The sequence below is a fragment of the Mycetomoellerius zeteki genome, unplaced genomic scaffold (genome assembly GCF_001594055.1).
Source record: "Mycetomoellerius zeteki isolate Tzet28-1 unplaced genomic scaffold, Tzet1.0 scaffold655, whole genome shotgun sequence".
Taxonomy (NCBI): domain Eukaryota; kingdom Metazoa; phylum Arthropoda; class Insecta; order Hymenoptera; family Formicidae; genus Mycetomoellerius; species Mycetomoellerius zeteki.
Window position 1 is genome coordinate 343385 of NW_017257670.1, and position 18349 is coordinate 361733.

General features: G+C 31.6%; 4 protein-coding genes across 6 annotated transcripts; 2 read left to right on the forward strand and 2 right to left on the reverse strand.

Annotated features, from left to right (window-relative positions):
• Positions 1-2460: 2460 nt before the first annotated feature.
• Positions 2461-8123, reverse strand: LOC108728870 (putative ATP-dependent RNA helicase DHX30). Its single transcript, XM_018457665.1, has 14 exons — positions 7967-8123; positions 7700-7854; positions 7165-7285; positions 7004-7078; positions 6864-6936; positions 6129-6514; positions 5656-5834; positions 4543-5562; positions 4058-4402; positions 3733-3977; positions 3354-3579; positions 3062-3251; positions 2897-2970; positions 2461-2803 (listed from the first exon to the last, which is right to left on the reverse strand). The coding sequence occupies exons 2-14, from the start codon at positions 7747-7749 to the stop codon at positions 2596-2598; spliced, it is 3192 nt and encodes a 1063-aa protein (XP_018313167.1). The 5' UTR covers positions 7750-7854; positions 7967-8123; the 3' UTR covers positions 2461-2595.
• A 238-nt stretch (positions 8124-8361) lies between these two features.
• Positions 8362-9693, forward strand: Alr (Evr1_Alr domain-containing protein Alr). Its single transcript, XM_018457677.1, has 2 exons — positions 8362-8766; positions 9232-9693. The coding sequence occupies exons 1-2, from the start codon at positions 8683-8685 to the stop codon at positions 9625-9627; spliced, it is 480 nt and encodes a 159-aa protein (XP_018313179.1). The 5' UTR covers positions 8362-8682; the 3' UTR covers positions 9628-9693.
• Positions 9694-10148: 455 nt separating this feature from the next.
• On the reverse strand, positions 10149-13170 carry LOC108728876 (transmembrane protein 145). The gene is made up of 4 exons (XM_018457676.1): positions 12879-13170; positions 11279-11711; positions 10613-11202; positions 10149-10479 (listed from the first exon to the last, which is right to left on the reverse strand). The coding sequence occupies exons 1-4, from the start codon at positions 13020-13022 to the stop codon at positions 10201-10203; spliced, it is 1446 nt and encodes a 481-aa protein (XP_018313178.1). The 5' UTR covers positions 13023-13170; the 3' UTR covers positions 10149-10200.
• Positions 13171-16101: 2931 nt separating this feature from the next.
• Positions 16102-18314, forward strand: LOC108728875 (ribosomal RNA-processing protein 7 homolog A). Of its 3 annotated transcripts, none has more exons than XM_018457674.1 (5): positions 16102-16221; positions 16294-16626; positions 17253-17549; positions 17625-17710; positions 18162-18314. In XM_018457674.1, the coding sequence occupies exons 1-4, from the start codon at positions 16179-16181 to the stop codon at positions 17708-17710; spliced, it is 759 nt and encodes a 252-aa protein (XP_018313176.1). In that variant the 5' UTR covers positions 16102-16178; the 3' UTR covers positions 18162-18314. The 3 variants fall into 3 exon arrangements, with proteins under 3 accessions (XP_018313176.1, XP_018313175.1, XP_018313177.1); XM_018457673.1 differs by having other exon boundaries at positions 18181-18313; XM_018457675.1 differs by having other exon boundaries at positions 18184-18313.
• Positions 18315-18349: the final 35 nt, after the last annotated feature.

Sequence of the window (18349 nt, forward strand, 5' to 3'; positions counted from 1 at the left end):
TAATTTGGAAACACCCTGTATATTATTATTAATATATATATTTTTATTAATATATCTTTATAAACTAAAATATATGCAGAATCCAAAATATTTTTATGAGAAACACATTTAGATTATTATTATTATTAATATAGGTATGACTAGTTCTCAGTATCGATTTGAGATTAGTTTTAAAACATATGTATATGAAAGAAAGAGATTTTTATAACAATTGCTCATATCTGTAAAATAATTTTTTTACAAATGCTTACACGTTATGCATTTATTTATATTTATTACTTTTTTGTAGGTATGACAATAACTCAATGGAGAAAGTGATAATATTTTTATCATAGGTAATGATGAAAACGCTTATTTATATATTTTTCTTGATTGACTATAGTTAGTGCGATTGAAAATTATTATAGCTGCTGCAATCGAAACGATATGCTGGATGCATCATCGGCCGGAAGTGCAATATTAGTTCGTAATAAAGAGAAACTGCACTAATCATAAAATAATTAAATAGGCACGATACGTTTTTAATGCATTACAATAATTATTATGACAATGAATACTCACAAAGTACGCAAAGATTCTTTCTATAGGAGGACAGAGAGAGTGCGAAGATAAATAATTAATTAATTATTAAGCTATTTTTTATTATGAATGATCTTAATCATCATTTTTTCAGGCGACGTTTTTAAACTATCACTTTTAAAAAAAATTTATTCATTTTTAAAGAAGTTACGTGGAGAATAATTTATGTAAATAAGTCAAGAGAGTAATGATATCTTGCCAAAAAGGTATTAGTATCTTATATAATTTCCTGATATTATTACATGCTAATGTTATTATTGTTCCTCCTCTTATTTCCTCATATTTTCAATTGAGATATCAAAATTATTATAGATGATTATTAAAAAATAGTTGCGAGCATTATTGAAATATTTTCGCCGTTTTTTATTGAATAGTCAATTAATATACAAGTTGGAACAAAACATATAATATTAATATAAGAATTGTATATATTATGCAACATAATTTATGAGAAATTATCTTTATACTTTTTATTTTATGCTAATCTTCGTATTTAAGGTTTATTTATCGCTAGTACTCCAAGTGATTTTGCATTAAAACGAAGTAATATATTTTTCCATGTTATTATTTTGTTTGTAAAAGTTTTATATTTAATATTTAATAATTATTTCAAATTAATATATTCCTATCTATTTTTTAAAGTTGTTGTAACATTAGAAGCGCACGCTTCCATGTACCTGCCAAATGTAAATATTTGAGATAGATTTTAATATATACTGTTAATTTAATGTATCTACTATTTAACATTATTTTGCGATATTGTTTTAATATACATATATTTTATGGACTGTTAATTAAAGTAATATATAATACACAAATATACATGCCGTTATGATCGTAAAAAATTTTTCGCGAGCATGAACAAGAGACAGGAGATACAGTATATACTTATATTATTATATATTAATTTTTTATTGAGTGTATTAATTATTTAAATGAAAACGATGATTATGCTATTTGTATTACGACTTTTCAAATTTAGCGAAATTATATGATTATTTTCTAAATTATTAATAAATTATTAATAATGTTTTTAAATTTATTAGATATTAGTATTATATACATAGGTCATATCATTCAGGTTTTCATATCGGATTCTGTAGGTATCTTGTTTAAACGCTCGGAAAGCGATCGTAACGTAGCATAAAAGATTATGGGAACAAATTGTATAATTACTCGGCCACTTTGGCGCGAGGTGGTGTCGGTAGGTTTCGGGTACATCAAGAGAGCTTCGCATAAAATAAAATTACATATTTTTGAAGAGATTTGAGAGCAGTATGTCTGTTAATGAAATATTAAATGATAGTTCCAACTTTTTTACAGCGAGACAAAACATTGTTGAGTGTCTTATAGTATTTAATCGAAGCGCCGTTGTTGTCCTAGTTACGAAAAGCATCACATTGTGATTGTACATATATATACATGTATGTAACAAATTCTTACTATTTTATAAAAAAAAACTGTTAATGGGAAAATGTAGTATTTACTACGTGCATCACTCCTGCAAACATGTATTCCACATCTTTCCTCTCATAAAAACTCATCAGTCGTGTAAGTATAATTATAATATTTTAAACACAGTCTTTTAATTTACAATTGTAATTTTTATTATTTAATTGTTTTTCCGCTTTTCTCATCTCCAATTATTTTTCTTATAATTCTTATGATACTTCGTTTATTTTTTAATTCAACATTATTGGCAATTTCAGTTTTTCTCATAGATTGATCGCAAAAAACGCGAGCACACAATACAGAAATGAAAGTGAAGGAGAGAAGGAGATACTCATTGAAAGAATCTCTAACATTGTTTTTATTAATTAGATAATTTATTACTTATCTAGTAATTCTATCAAATATATTTGTATAAAGCTGTCACGCCGTTATTTTTGACAAATTTGTACACAAATATACATATAATAAGTACATAACAATAAGAATAAATTACAAGTAACTCTATGTCAATTGAGATAGTGTTACAGTTTTAAAGTTATTATTGTGTACATTCATATTGTAAATTTAAGCTAAAGAGACTTTTTCTGCAATTTCTATAGATTCAGACGATATTTTCAGGGTCTCCGCAAGAGTTTCAAACACTTCCTCTTTGTATTCTAATATTTGTTTTGAATTAAGATCATTTCTATGATCAACCAATCCTTGTGTCTCCAAAAAGTATTGCACTAGAGACCACACAACATTTCTAAATTGTAAGAGCGTATTAGCAGTTCTAGATAAAAGAACAAAGGATTTAAACAGATTATTATATGCTATATATTATAATTATATACTAAACAAAAAGAAAAGATATAGAAATACTCACTCATTGTCACAAACAAATTTTACAGTTTGATGCGCATTAATATTAATTACAATTTTTGCCATATTATCATTTAGCTATAAATCGAAAAATGTATTATAAATTGTGTAATGTTATTTACTTCCTTATATTATTGTGCTGAATCATAAGATTTAATTATTTAATTACCTCATGACATTGAACCTCTTTTTGGTTAAAAAGTAATACTGTCAAAGGTGATATTATACTTGTTTCACGAATCACCGTGCTACGTCTTACATCGCAATGCGCAGCATTAAAATATGTTAAGAAGGAACTCGGCCAAACTTTCCGCTTATAATTAACACTTTCCCCTGAAATTACAACCTTAGCACGACCTCTGTTTAAAAATAAAATTAATGTTGATTATAAATGATAATGTCATAAAGACAATGTTATAAATCTTTAAACTTGAGTCTGCGGATATATAAAATGCACTTACTGTGTTCGAAGTTCGTTAACGCCTTTCCTCAGGATTCCATCCTTATATCCCATATCTTTATGTTCTATCAATTGCTGCGTAGCAGAATATAATACAGCTCGCACTAACTCGTCATTATTTTCAAATTTGTTTGCTATATCAGATTTACTGCAATCGCTATCATGCAATACAGCTTTGCTCAACATGCGACATTGGATCAACTGCTGGATAAATGTATTTCGTATTTCTGCAAAATTATAATTTTATATGACTTAAAAACGAGATTTATTGTGACTATATTAACTGTATATATATATATATATATATACATAATTTGATTTAATGAATGCGCACAACAGTAATTGAGCAACAATAATTTTTTTATATACTTTCTACTTACTACTCAATATTTGTATTTTAAATGGCCGGATCTTCATGTCGTTATAAAATTTTCTTATTAAATGCGGAGCACTTTCATTAAAGTTGGCCCATTGCTTAAATATCCATACCATTGCAATATGATCGCTAGATGGATGGTACATTCTTTTATTGTTTCTAATTTGAAGCTTGTTATCCAGTATATTGTAAAAAAGACTATCTTCACCAGAAAAAATACTTGCTATTGTTATCATAGGTTGTATGCAGCTATTGTTAAAACGGAAATATTTAGAATACGAAAAATAATCAGATGATTGATTCAAATGTATATTACTATTTATACTTACTCGAAGATAGAAGAATATACCATAGCTTTACTGAATTTAGGATGCGTTGGGAATAGTGCCATTCGTTTGCCTAGAGCCGTAAGATTCTCTTCATCATCCATAACTCCGAGATTTATTAAGGTCCTTACTGCTTTTTGTATTGCAGTTGAAGTAGGCGGTTCCAGAAATCCACCCAGAAATTCCTGCGCCTTTTCGTCCGTGTATGTTTTACTATCAAGAATTACTTTTTCCAATGGATTGCACAACAACTGCGGTATTGGATGCGCCTGTAATTTTTGCTCGTATTCTTCTTTTGAGATTAAGTGATAACTTTCACCAGGTTTAACTCGTCCAGCTCTCCCTTTCCTGCATAACAAATTATCATCTTAACGTAAAATAATTTCAAAATAATATACACATTTAAATGCAATTTTTTAAATATTTATGTTTCTCTCAAATGTAAATAACGAAATTATATAACATATTTACTTATTCTTGATAATTACCTTTGCAGAACGTTTGCTCGAGAGACCCAACAATTCCTTATATTAGGTAAATCTTTGTTATCGTCCCAATGAGATTCTTTTCGTAAGGCAGAATCTACAACGTAAACCACGTCGCTAACCGTAATGCCTGTTTCAGCAATATCCGTGGCCAAGATAATTTTCCGTACACCCTCCGGTATATGTTGAAAGATTTTCCGTTGCTCGTTGTGTGATACTTTGGAATGCATCGGCAAAATCAAATGATTTTCATTGTAGGACGATGTATCCTCAAGCATACTTTGCACCTTCACGATTTCATTCCAACCTGGTAAGAAGCACAAAATAGCACCGGGCGGCTTTTGCGACGAGATCCATTTTATGACTTGTACTATTTTTCCAAAATCAACTGTAAGTTTTCCGACTTCATTTTCATAGCGCTCTCTAGCTACATATGTTTTGTATCTCTTGATATTTGGGAGGTGCTCGATATCCTCCAAGAAATGCATTTTTACTGTAAACAGTCTACCAGGTACTCGTACAGCGGGACAATCGAAATACTGTTGAAATATGTGCGTATTTATAGTCGCCGACATTATCAGTACTTTTAAATTAGGATTTTTCTGTAGGGCTCTCTTGAGTAGAATCATTAGCATGTCGGTATCGATCTGGCGTTCGTGCGCCTCGTCCAAAATGACGTGCGAGCACCCTTCTAAACCAGGATTGGTCTGCAATTTTCTCAGTAGCATACCAGTGGTGCAAAAAACTATCGCACCGAGTTCCTTCGGCAATATTTGTTCTAGTCTCACGTGAAAACCTACAACGTCTCCCACGTGCTCTTTTCTTTCATACGCAATACGATCTGCCAAAGAGATTGCCGAGATTCTACGAGGCTGTGATACCAATATATTGCAATCTGTAGCATTACCATTCTTTGTAAAAGCATCTAGTATAAATTGAGGTACTTGTGTAGTTTTGCCACAACCTGTATCACCCTCTACCAATAGAACTCGATTGTTTTCCAGCTGAGAGAGAATTTCATCCCTGTGAAAAACAGATAATGTATATATTGAAAATTACAAAGCATATTATATCTATATATATAAATATGAAACAAAGTTCTTATATTTTTCATACTTAAACTGGTGAATTGGTAAAGTGACAGCGTCATTGTTACATCTTTCCAATAATCTATCCTTCAAAATTTTATTTCGAAGGAGAATATTCGAGCAACCATTGTCTTCAAGTATCGGATGACGAGTTAACATCTGATACGATGAATTTAAAGTATCTTTCGATGTCATACTCTGTATTTCCTGTATTATACAAATTAAAATCATCAAATATTATACATACTAATGAAATACATTTTACCTTAAATACATTAACTCTGCTGGTCTGCTCGGGGTCTAAAATATAATTAATTTTCTTACTAATATTTTAGTTAAAAACTTTTTCATAGTATTTAATGATTTCGTTCGTTAATGCAAGTTCTTTTTTCTGTAAAAATTTTTGATTTTTTAAAGTTTTTTTAATTATATTGATTTAAACAATAATATAATAAATTTGACTAGACCAGCAGGGTAAAAAATTGTAATGCAAAATTTTACCGTGTTATAAGTCTCGATTAACTTTGTCATATTGTTTAAAATTTCAGGCGCAACGTTTAATTCAACAAGCTTAAATCGCATGTCCCTCATTTCCTCTTCATTATAGATAAGTGGCTTGCCATTTTTTAATTTACCATTTATTTCTAGCCACTGCAAACACTTCCAAGCTGCATTTTTGAAAGCGAGTATTTTGGTTTTACCAATTTCTTTAAAAGACATAACTTCCGGCCATTTGACATTAACAGTAACTTCCCATAATTTAGATTTATTTACAGTAATAATGTTAGTATTTGAGGTTAAAACTTGTTGGTCGTTTAAGTCATGACCTATTATTGTATAAATATTAATTAAAGAAGATTTTGGGTTTGGGTATGAGCGTTCCATTCCTACAATATTAAAAAATTTTATTATGGTAACAAGATAACAAAAATAATTATGTATAAATTATGCAGAGTATATTAAATCGTATGCTAGTTATACTTGCATTAATATATGAAAATAAACATTCAATAGTATATAATATAAATAATTTATATATATATATATATAAATATGCACAAAAACATTTTGTATTTAACACAATCACACAATATACTTATAAAGATGAATATAAAATTTAATACACATAAAAGATAAATTTTGTACTGTATTTCAATTGCAAATAATTTCTAATTTAATTTTTATTTACTAGATTTGAAAATCATTTCGTAATATAAAAAAATAATTTATACATACGTTTTTGGTGCATAATTTCCTTATTAATCCTTTGAGATTTACCATGCTTTATTTCAAATTCATCGAAGATTTGCTGTTAAAATTTTTATTATCTTTAATAATTGAAATTTTATCCCTGTAGTGCATTATGTATTGCTTACCTCTGTTAAGTTTTCCGTTGTAATATTTGCATGTAAACGTTTACTTCTCACATTTTTGTATTCAAAATTCTTATCCTATTTATAAAATAATAAAATAGATTATTCGAAAAAATTATCTGCACAATACACATAATATATACAAAATTATATCTTTAACTTACCCGAGATAAATATTTATCTTCGTCTTTCACAGAAACACAGTATTGCGCTGCAGTATGTAAGTCTCTAATCACATTTTTATTTAAATATATTTTATTTAAACATACATGATACTGGTAAAGCCTATATAACAAAATTATTTTATTATATATCAGAGAAGTAAGTACTTGTATGAACAATCCATTAAAAATAGAATAAAAATTAAATTCCACACTTTGAGAAACTTTAAACATCCAACAGCTTTGTCAATGCAATTACATAAATAAAGCTAATCTATTTCAGTAATCGCTAATTAATCATGATAAATTAGCAATAAACAATCCATTATGTTTCAAATACTACAAAATTACGCTTTGAGAAACTCCGATCATCTATCTGTTTAAAACGCGATAACTGTTTAATCAATGCTATGACACAAATGAAACCGAGACTACCTTAACAATTGCTAATTAACTATGACAAATTAACGAGACAATTGAAATTGAGAAATGAAATACTCTAGTAAAATAATATTTATTATATATTATTGTTATATACCGTCTATATGCTAATCTTTGTCCAGGAAATACTTGTAACGTTCCCAACATTTTTTCTTTGTATATATGTACTGTTTATTTCATATATATATGTGTATTTCCTAAAAAGGAAATGTATTTCCGGGATATGCTGAAGGTTCAAGCAAGTCCTTCGATCTAAAAATAGCAAAAAAATTCAGAGTTTGTATACCTCGAGTATCGTAGTCAAGCCGGGTCAATTCACGTGGTTTGGAGATCAAAGCTTATGTTCTTGGTTATGGACACTTACCGCCAGAATGAACGGAATGATCCAAAAAGTTTGTGACAGCGCTTGCACTCTCTCACGAGGAAATATTGTCGATAATTTTTTCGTATATAGAACAATTAAGACCTGTCTTTTATGTGTAAAGTACCGGTTATGCGTTTTCGATATCTTCGCGTAAATTTTCCACACATCTCCACGCGTCTCGCACAGTCTCGTAAGAGAAAACAGAATTGCGTGAGACATACAACGTGGCGTATAAATATAGCCCAATAATAAAAGATTTACTGGCCGCTAAAGTAACAGACGTTTTATTCTTTTTATTAGTGAAAAAATTTTATAAAATAAATAAAATCTCGCGTGTAACACACTATAGTTTTTGACGACGATAGAAATTATTATTTATTAATGCAACGTTTTCGCGCGTCACCCGGTATATAATTCGGCATTAGGTTAGGGTGAGGTTAGGCTGCATTATGGAGTGGTTCGTCCGTTGCGAGAGCGGCGATCGTATAAAAATTTCAGTATTATAAAAAGACATGCCTTTTATTATCACGAATTCATTTCGTCTCAACTACATCATGTGTGATTTTATTGTAAACGCACAAAGGCAAGGGTAAGAGACCCTAAGCGTTGAAAGTTTTATCTCGCGAGTGGACTTAGAGGTTATGTCGCACGTGAGAGCTACGTTAACCTGCCTGCGGTGACACTTGAGGATCTTCACGCACGGAACGAACGAGAGAATGTCAAACGAGAAACCGTGTCGTGCTTGTATGGACTTCCGGACGTGGGCGAAACGCCAGAAGGAAGTCTACGACTCGGAGAAGGTAAATCGATAGTTTATTGACAAATTCATTGAGGCTTATTATCAATTTTGTGTCGCTATTACTCAAGTGTCGGAACTTATTTCGTCAGAATCCTATTTCTTAGAGACGATTGTTCTTGCTTTTTATGAATTTACTATGACGTCATTATAATAGATCTGTTCTTTTCGGCTGAATTTCTTGTTCATTTTTTTCTTTTTCTCTTCAATGCGAGAATGCGAGAAGAAAAACAGGGAAGATGAACCATGCGAGAAATTCAGCTAAAAAGAAACAGACCTATATTACAAATAACAACAATTACAAATTAATGTTATAAATTATAGACCAGTTCTTTTCAGTTGAACTTCTTGCATGAATCATTTTTCTTCTTTTTCTCTTTATATTAGAGAAGAAAAGAGAGAAGATGAAGGGTCCAAGAAGTTTAGTTAAAAAGAACAGGCTTATAATTTGTATAAATTTTTATTTCAGGAAGTACAAAAGAAACCGGAGCAAACACCGAATGCAAGGAACAATAGTATTCGACAGGATTGTCCTTTGGATAAGGATGAGTTGGGTTCAAAGACTTGGGCTTTCTTGCATACCATGGCGGCGTATTATCCTGATCGTCCGAGTGAGAAACAAAAGGCTGACATGAACAGCTTCTTTCATACACTTTCCAAATTTTATCCTTGCAGTATATGCGCAGAAGATCTGCAGGAGCAATTGAAACACTCGCCACCGCAGATCGGATCTCAGGAAAAATTGAGCCAATGGCTGTGCAGAATCCATAACGAAGTCAACAAGAAACTCGGAAAACCAGAATTTGATTGTAAACTAGTGAATCAGAGATGGAGAGACGGTTGGTTAGACGGTTCTTGTGATTGATAAGTAGCAATAATAGTCTGAATGTACAATGGGACCTGAATACAATACGAATTATTGTGTAAATAATTATTGTAGATTTTTTTCATTGAACAATCTACTACTCTTAAATTTGTTGGTACAATGTACATAAGGAAATATGAAAATGGAAATTAATAGCAATATATGTACTTAAAAAGCTTCCCATATTCAGCTTTTTTTTTCTACAGGGTAAGTCTACCTCAAAATAACAAGAACCGGGAATAAAATTGCATCATGCTTTATTATAAACATCTTCGTGACAAGAGAAAAATTGTATAGATTCAGAACTATTTACATACAAACGTTTGCCAGTGGCAATTCGGTATTGTTAACATTATTCTATTATTTAAATTAGGATTTTCATCTTGATAGACACAATGCAAAAATGTGCACATTTGTTGCATTGTACCATGCATATATGGTAAAAAAATATATTGATAATATAAAAATTTTTTTTAATAGCCATTTTTTGCGATAACAATAGTCTTTTTTGCGATAACTTCTTTAACAGTGCATTTCACCAGTGGTTGCATATCTATTTGCTATATTTGTTTTTTATTCTACACTCCGTGGTCGATTAACATAAGCTGGTGATCGTGTGATAGTAAATGCAGTAGCTGCTCGAAGCGTAGGCTCGTAGCTGTGATCCTGGCCATAACCGCCAATGGGCACAACTTGGAATGTTCTAATGTGGAATGGAAAACGTTTATTATTCACAGACGGTCGAGTTACATATAAAAACATTATGTGACCCAAGAAGACAATGAAGAGGGAACTTCCTTTGGCCACGCTCTCTCTCACCCAATCGTCTACGAATATGGTGTTGATCAATATCTATAGAAATAAAAAGAAAGACATGTTTTATTTTTACAGAATATTTTCTATATAGGATAAAGATAAACAATTATTTCAAACAAATAATTTTTCGTATTTTTTGTTTGAAACAATTTCTGATATGTATGCATACTGTTAAAGGGTGAAAGAGGAACCACACTGATCCCAAGAAAAGTAGCGAACCGTAGAAGTGGAGCTTCGCATGCAACTTTCTGATGGTCTTGAAACAACGAGTGACAAACACGAACCAGGCAATTAATTTCAATGCTATTAAAATATAGCCCGGTAGTGACTCGTAAATGTACAACACTAATCCTGGATCGAATGCCTGAGATTGATATATACACAGCGACATTTGACAAAGGGCAGTACTACTGACAAATAGTATAAGCCATCGGATTTGCGACGCCGTAAGGACACTTTTGGTAATCGTGTAACCGAGAGCGAGTAACAGCATAAGAACTGTATACAGAGTCTCAGAACACGCTTCTGAGAGCTGGCCTAGTAAATAAGCATTCAATGCTGACGCTCCTGTCAGACCAAGATTAATGTAACTATAAAGCTCGCATGACACTCCCAGTAATTGACACATCAGGGAGGCTATGAACAGTTTGTAGGATATGTGCAGCAGCCTTCTGGAGCGCAATTGCAACGCTATGTAGAGACTGAGAACGATGAATATCGTATACAAGCAGGCGGTCGGTATCAGCAATGGCAGTATGTCTAGAACGAGAAATGGGCACAATTAAGGAACGCTACTCTGAGATTCGCCGATTGTCGTGAAAGTCAAATTACTTGCAGAATTCGTCCGCGGAAAAGTGCTCCTTCCAGAATGTACCGGGCAGCGCGTTGGTCAGCGATATATTATACGTGACGTTCAAGCCTTTCGTGGAAGAGCAGTCGGCTAAAACTATATACCACCATCTCGGCCGAGACGAAATGAATCTCCTCCTGTTTTCGCATCGAACTATACCATTGTCATCCTCGACGCATCCCGAAGCGTAGGTTATTCTCGTCAACGTGTTCAATGGTATTATTTGACCATCGTCAATGCTAAGAACACTCTCTTTTTCCTGACACGTCTTATTGGAAGGATAGACAGCGGGCCATTGATATGCTCCATCGTAGTACAGAAGGAGCTTCAAATTGCGTTCTTCACCTCCTAATTGAAAGGAGTATCGGAAAATACCATCCTTCGTTAAAAAACAAAATCTCGCGAGGAATGCCCAGTTCTGAAAAATCACAATTTCAAGTATTCGTCATACGCTATTGTTATCTATATTCTATGTTTTTTCAAACAGATTTACAAATCATTGGAGTCACTGCTTTACTGAAACAATAACAGCATGGCTTCTACATCGAACATTATTAACTACATCTAAAGCATATTCCCAAGTAGCAAAATGACGTCTTAACGTTTTAATGATGTCTTTAATGTCAGTAAGACGTCATTAAAACATTATGTTGCTACTTGCGTTAAGGCTAATTCTACAATGTGCTCTTTGTTTCCTGTTTCTTGCTGTTTATCTCTGTTTGTCTCTTGCCTTTCTGATCAAGAAGACAAGAGACAAACAGCAAGAAACAGGAAACAAAGAGCACATTATAGAATTAGGCTAATTCTAAAAATACTATGCAACAGTTCTTAATAAACACCAACTAACAGTAAAAATTAAAAGATTTATAATTAATATCTATACATATTTTATTAGTGTCAGAAGGACCTCCGCAAATACAGTGAGAGAAAAAAGTATGGAAAATATTTTTACAATTGCCTGTCTTCACAATCCAATAAATAATATATCATATTATTAATATTATAATTTTACACTTAGCAATATAAATGAATATAATGTTTGTGGTATGTAACAGTTACATTGAACGTAAAACTATAACATTGACGTTAGTTATTGTTGGTTTACTGGGTTGCAAAGACACGCAATAATTGTAAAAATATTTTTTCTATACTATTTTTCACTGCATTTGCGAAGAACCTTTCAATCCTTTCTAATGAAATGTGTATTAATTAAAAATTTTTCAAACTCGCTTTTTTCCGACCTATCAAGATTAAAACATTAAATCATTAAAACATTACATCAAATTTAAATAATAAAAAGGAAATGCGATGATATCCCTCGATCGGAAATACAATTCTTATTACTTTAACATTAATTATCGTCTTCGTCGTTCGCTTTATATTTACATTTTAAATCGCACTTATTTAATAAAAATCTACTCATTTTTTTTTTATTAACAGCAGGTAAAAATTCAGTGAAAACTTCGCTCGTACACGTCGCACAATAATATTGACCACACAAGAGTGCCATGGATCGAAACCCCGATGAAACGACTCGCGGTTTCGTTTTATATTTTATTAAAATCAATTTTATTCGGATAATTACGTTGGATGTAATCAAGTTGCCCTGGACTATCTTAGCATCGGCGTGTCGCAGCAACGGCAGGTGCGCGATCGAGAAGAGCAGCAACAGAAAGCCCAGCTTCACCGAGTTCCGCGACGCTCGTGCAACGAGCGTTCCCCCGCACATTACTATACTGCGATCGCTACAGTTGCATACTGTCAGCAGTTAAGCGGCCGCTTTGATCAATATTTCCCAGTGCCATGACTTGTATATCGATTTGATTATTCGCATGAAACGGGTCGACATTCGCGAGATTATTGAGAAAAAGAAAAAAAAGGTCAAGTGAATGCTTCCACACACGAAATTTTGTGCTGTAGTTTCTCTCTTCCGCGTACTTTCTATTTCCTCTTTTTCTTCTACACTGAAAAAATTTGCTGAATCTTAATACATGTTTGAACAGTACTAAGTAAAAACATTTATTTATAATAAATAATTATTTAAATACCTACTATATATTTACTTAATGAAAGTGATAGTTAAATTAATACATACGTTTACATTTAATAAAAATACTAGTAAATATTTACTTAGAACTATTCAAAGAAATATTTATTGAAATTTAGTATTTTTTTCAGTGGAATATTTGAACATATACGTTTTAATTACGGAAGATTTGGGTAAAATAATAATGTAGCTAAAGTTTTATTACTCTATAATACCTAAACTTATGTTGTGTAGCTCGATAGAATATAATTCAATACTTAAAAAAAGAGCTTTTCGAGCTCGGCTTATATTATATGTATGCCGTGATTTGATAACGACATACAATTACAGTATTATACATTGTACTTGGTCTGGAAACCATGATTCCTCTGATGATTTAAATTTGAACAAAAGAACACGATAAGAGTCATATAACCGACATGGATGAACAAGCGAAATGTGATGCGGATGCACAAACCAAACGTACAGCTTTAACCAACACTGAAGAGAACACGTAATATAGATAATAGGAAGCGTCCCTTTTTACTATATCTTAAATTTTTTAGTTGTTAGATAGCTTAATTTTATACATGATAACGAGTAACAGTAGAATAGCAGTTTTTAAATTTATTCATTCAAAAAGATCATTAAGGGTCGAAACGTTTGATATTATAATTATATTATTGTAACTTTTGATATTAATACATAATCACAATATATGTGTACAAGCCGAGTTTGAAAAGCTCTTTTTTTAAGTATTGAATCGATAATTACTTTTTATCATACGGATTGATTATTATCCATCCAGCGCTATCTCACGTTTTTTGTACGATATTGTGTAGATATTAAATTGAAGAGAAAAAGGAAGAAAGAGCAACATTTTTCTACTAGAAAATTTATACTAAAATTTTTATAGAGTGACTTTTACTCCAAAGAATGAAATCTCTTTCATAAAGATTGAAAATTGAACCACTGTTTTTCAAAATTAGCTCAATTTATACTTTTTAGAATGAAATTCCACTTAAAAAAATTTAGAAAATAGATAAACGAAAAGAAGTCGAATATGCACTATAATATTGTTCGCGTGTCCCTGACATTTGCGTGCACGTTGCTTGCGCAACATGTAGTATGCATGTGCAATGCGTTGCATTCTCGCCAGTTGAGCGAATTGATTACTTGTAACACAATGACGAGGAAATAACACTCCACTCGCTGTGTATAACGTATTATATAATTTACTATCTTTAGGAAAAAATTGATCCTTCTAAACAAGCCACCTTGTTTACATTTTTTTTTAATACAAAATAGGGCACGATTACGATAACTGTGGGTCCTCAAAATGAAAGCGATATGAATTACTGATTTTCGGAAACAATCTTAGCAAGGAACACGAGAAAAATAGTAAACAAATTCTCCAACCATTAGATTCCAAATAACTAACAATTAAACAGAAAAAATGAGATGGACTTCGCTTCGCATAGAAAGTCGTGCGCCCCGTAGCAGGGGGGAGGGAGGGTGAGAGTCGAGGGTGAAAGCCACCTAAAACCTGTTGGAGGTCTTTCAGGGTTCATGACCTTTTAGTGGATAATCATTATTTATTAAAAAGTTATCAAATTGAACATAAAATTGAATTATGATTATCAAATTAAATATTGATTATAGAATTTTTTTTAGTAATATTTAAATAAAATAATAAAAGAAATAGGCTCGATAGATTAAATCTATTACGATAAATAATGCCGATATGAATCAACATAGATGTTCGAGTGTAAATTAAGTGTTATTTACACTCGAACATCCTGTGTTGGCTCATATCGACATTATTTATTGCATAATATTTATTTATTAAAAAATATTTTTTTAATGAGAAATAAAAAATTGAAGCAACAGCAAATTTGAAAATTGAATTTTTGGTGGATAATTAATCATAATGAACAATATATTTCAGACAAACCTATATTAAATTTTAAAGATATTAAAACGGATAGAACGATACAATCCGTAGTTGAAGAAAATGCGAATACAAGTTCTTATCATAAAAGTACAAATATGCAACCTTCTCAAAATTACAACAGAGGTAAATGTTATTAATATTAATTTGTTTTATATTTCTGGATTAATATGTATGTATAATTAATCTGTATGACTGGTATGTATGGCCGTAAGCAAATCGGCCAATCACAGTCGAGCGTTTTTAAACGCGAGATCGTAATTTTGATTGTGATTGGTCGATTTACTTGTGACCTTACGATTACGACTAAAATTTTTGTACGTGTGATGGCCTTAAAGGCCATTGCACGTAAAAGTATTAGTCGTAACCGTAAGACCATGAAAAGAGATAAATTGATAGACTACGGGGCAAGCGGTAAGTCACGTGACTGTCTTCCGATTGATTGGTCATAAGGATAAGGCATTAATCGCAATCTTTTGACGGACGAATGCGGGGTCTACAATAGAAGTCGTAGCAGTCGTAGGGTCTCAAATCGTAGAAAATTGACCAATCACAGTCGAATATGAGAAGAATAATCAACTGTGATTGGTCAATTTTCTACGACTTAAGACCTTACGACCGCTACGACTTCTATTGTAGACTCCGCAGAAAACTGCGTCTATGATATGGCTTTGAGGTTATGACGTTTCTCTCGTGTTGCTTCTGCGTAGAAAACGCGACAATGGCTGCGTTCAGCAGAACGTTTGTTTTGCAACTGTTGGAAGTTTCCTTCGCGCTGATTGGATCATACTTTTAGATCTAGAAGAATGGTCCTATCTCAGCAGACAATCATAAAACGGTTGCAAAACTGTTGAGTCTGCTGAACGCAGCCAATACAGTAGTAAGGTTAGATCCTAAAAAACAAGAAAATGATTACAAAAGCCAGTAAACAGAATGCGAAAAAGTTTAAAAGTAAGTTATTACTGCGTACATTAAAAATACACATCCTGAATTATGTTTGAACGAAATTATTTTGTCTTGTAGCGTTATGGGTTCGCTTCGATGCGAACAGTTCCGACAAGCATCAGCTATTTTTCAAGGAACATTCCATAAGAAATCAGGAACCGGAATATCCCAAGAACCAAACTCTCTTTGTGTTGAACGTACCGCCGTACGCTACCATTGATTGCCTGAGGAATGCATTTACTAATCTCTGTGGAAATGTACTGTCTGTTACATTTTCAAATTCGAAAGGATTCAAAACCGCATATATCGTTTTTAAGAAGGAATCCTCTTTAGATAAAGCTATGGAACTTTCAAAGGATTCCGTAATTACATTGAAAAGTGAGAAAAACGTTTGCCTCACAGGATTAGAAAGTAAGTTATATTTATATAACATAATAGAAATAATTTATTTTTCGCAATTTATATAGGTTTGTTTTTTGTAGTTGAACTAGTGTACACTTTTCGAACTTAAAGTGAAATAGATGAAATGTTTGATATTTGACAAAAACAAAACAGAAAATTTAATGCTATCTAACACAGGAATGAAATACAAACTTCATATGTTATTTAAAGTTTGTTTTTTATTCCTCAATAGGCTGCAAGAAAACTTTCTTTTTTGTTTTCACCAAATAACAAATATGTACTTACTTTCATTCTAAGTTCTAAAAGTTTATATTTATATAGTTGAGTGATAGAAAACAAATCTCAGGGCGATATTTATAATTGGCTCTTATATTTAGAATCATTTTAATTACAGTCTTAAGATGTCATGAACCAATCAGATAGCACTGTATTAATATCGTAAGACATTACTTAAGACGGTCTTGATATAAGAACTATGAATACCACCCTTAGTCTGTTTTTTCAGCTGAATTTCTTAAATTGTTCATTTTTCTTCTTTTTTTTCTTTTGGAGAGAAATGAAGAAAAGACGAACGGTGTAAGAAGTTCAGCTGCAAAAAATGGATCTTATTTTTAAACTTATTTTTGTTTAAACAGAATGGTGTAAACAATATAATGATACTTTATATGACGAGCGATTAATGAAGAAAGACATTGAGGAATATATAGCTTCGTATGACAAACAAGTACAGGATCGTATCGCACAAGAGAAAGCTGCAGAGGAGGACAACGATGGCTGGGTAACTGTAACCGGTGGAAAAAAAAGAGGACAATTTGCGCCATCCAGGAAGGAATCTACCATCGGCAAGGTGCAACAGAAAGAGGAACAACGGAAGAAGAAGAAGCAATTACTTAATTTCTATACTTTCCAAATTCGTGAAACAAAAAAGCAGAGTAAGTATAATCATTCATTATTTATAGTACAATTCTTTTTAGAATTGCGTTTAATTTGTGTGGCATTTCTTTCAGATTTAGCGGAGTTGCGAAAAAAGTTCGAACTGGACAAAAAAAGACTGCAGGAATTGAAACAAAAACGGACGTTTAAGCCATTTTAGGTACGTATGTGTTAAATATTGTAAATAATATTAGGACATAACTGTAAGGTTATATATTAAAATCAGTTGCGTTTGGTTAGAATCGTTTTATTTTTTAGTAAAACAAATATACAATTGTCTAATGATCATATTTTTATGTACAAACAATAATCGTTTATATAATATTACGATGAAAATAACTATATTATCGTCGTTATTGTCATCACCGTCGACATTATTATATTAGATTGATGACAAAAATGATGTCGGTTTTTACTGTTTTAAACTTTGGCACTTTAGATTCTACAATATTATGTTCAATTAATGTTCATGTTGCACCATTTTCAAATGTTAATTCCGCTCTGTTAATTGTGTTAGTAATTTTGTTCTCGGTGTTAACTTTGTGATCAATTATTATCATTATTATTAAATATGAAAAAGAAACAATTCGGAGCAATTTTTTTTATACGAGTTCATACTGGACTTTAAAGCAGCGGATGAGAGCATTGAAAATGAAGAGAGTCGGGGATGATCTCCAGTCATTGAAAACGACTTGAAGGCAATTATTGAAATGGATCCATTAAAAATCACTGGAGAGGAATTAATCAACAGTTGTTCGTTATTTGAATCAAATTAGAAAAATAAAAAATCAATATATAT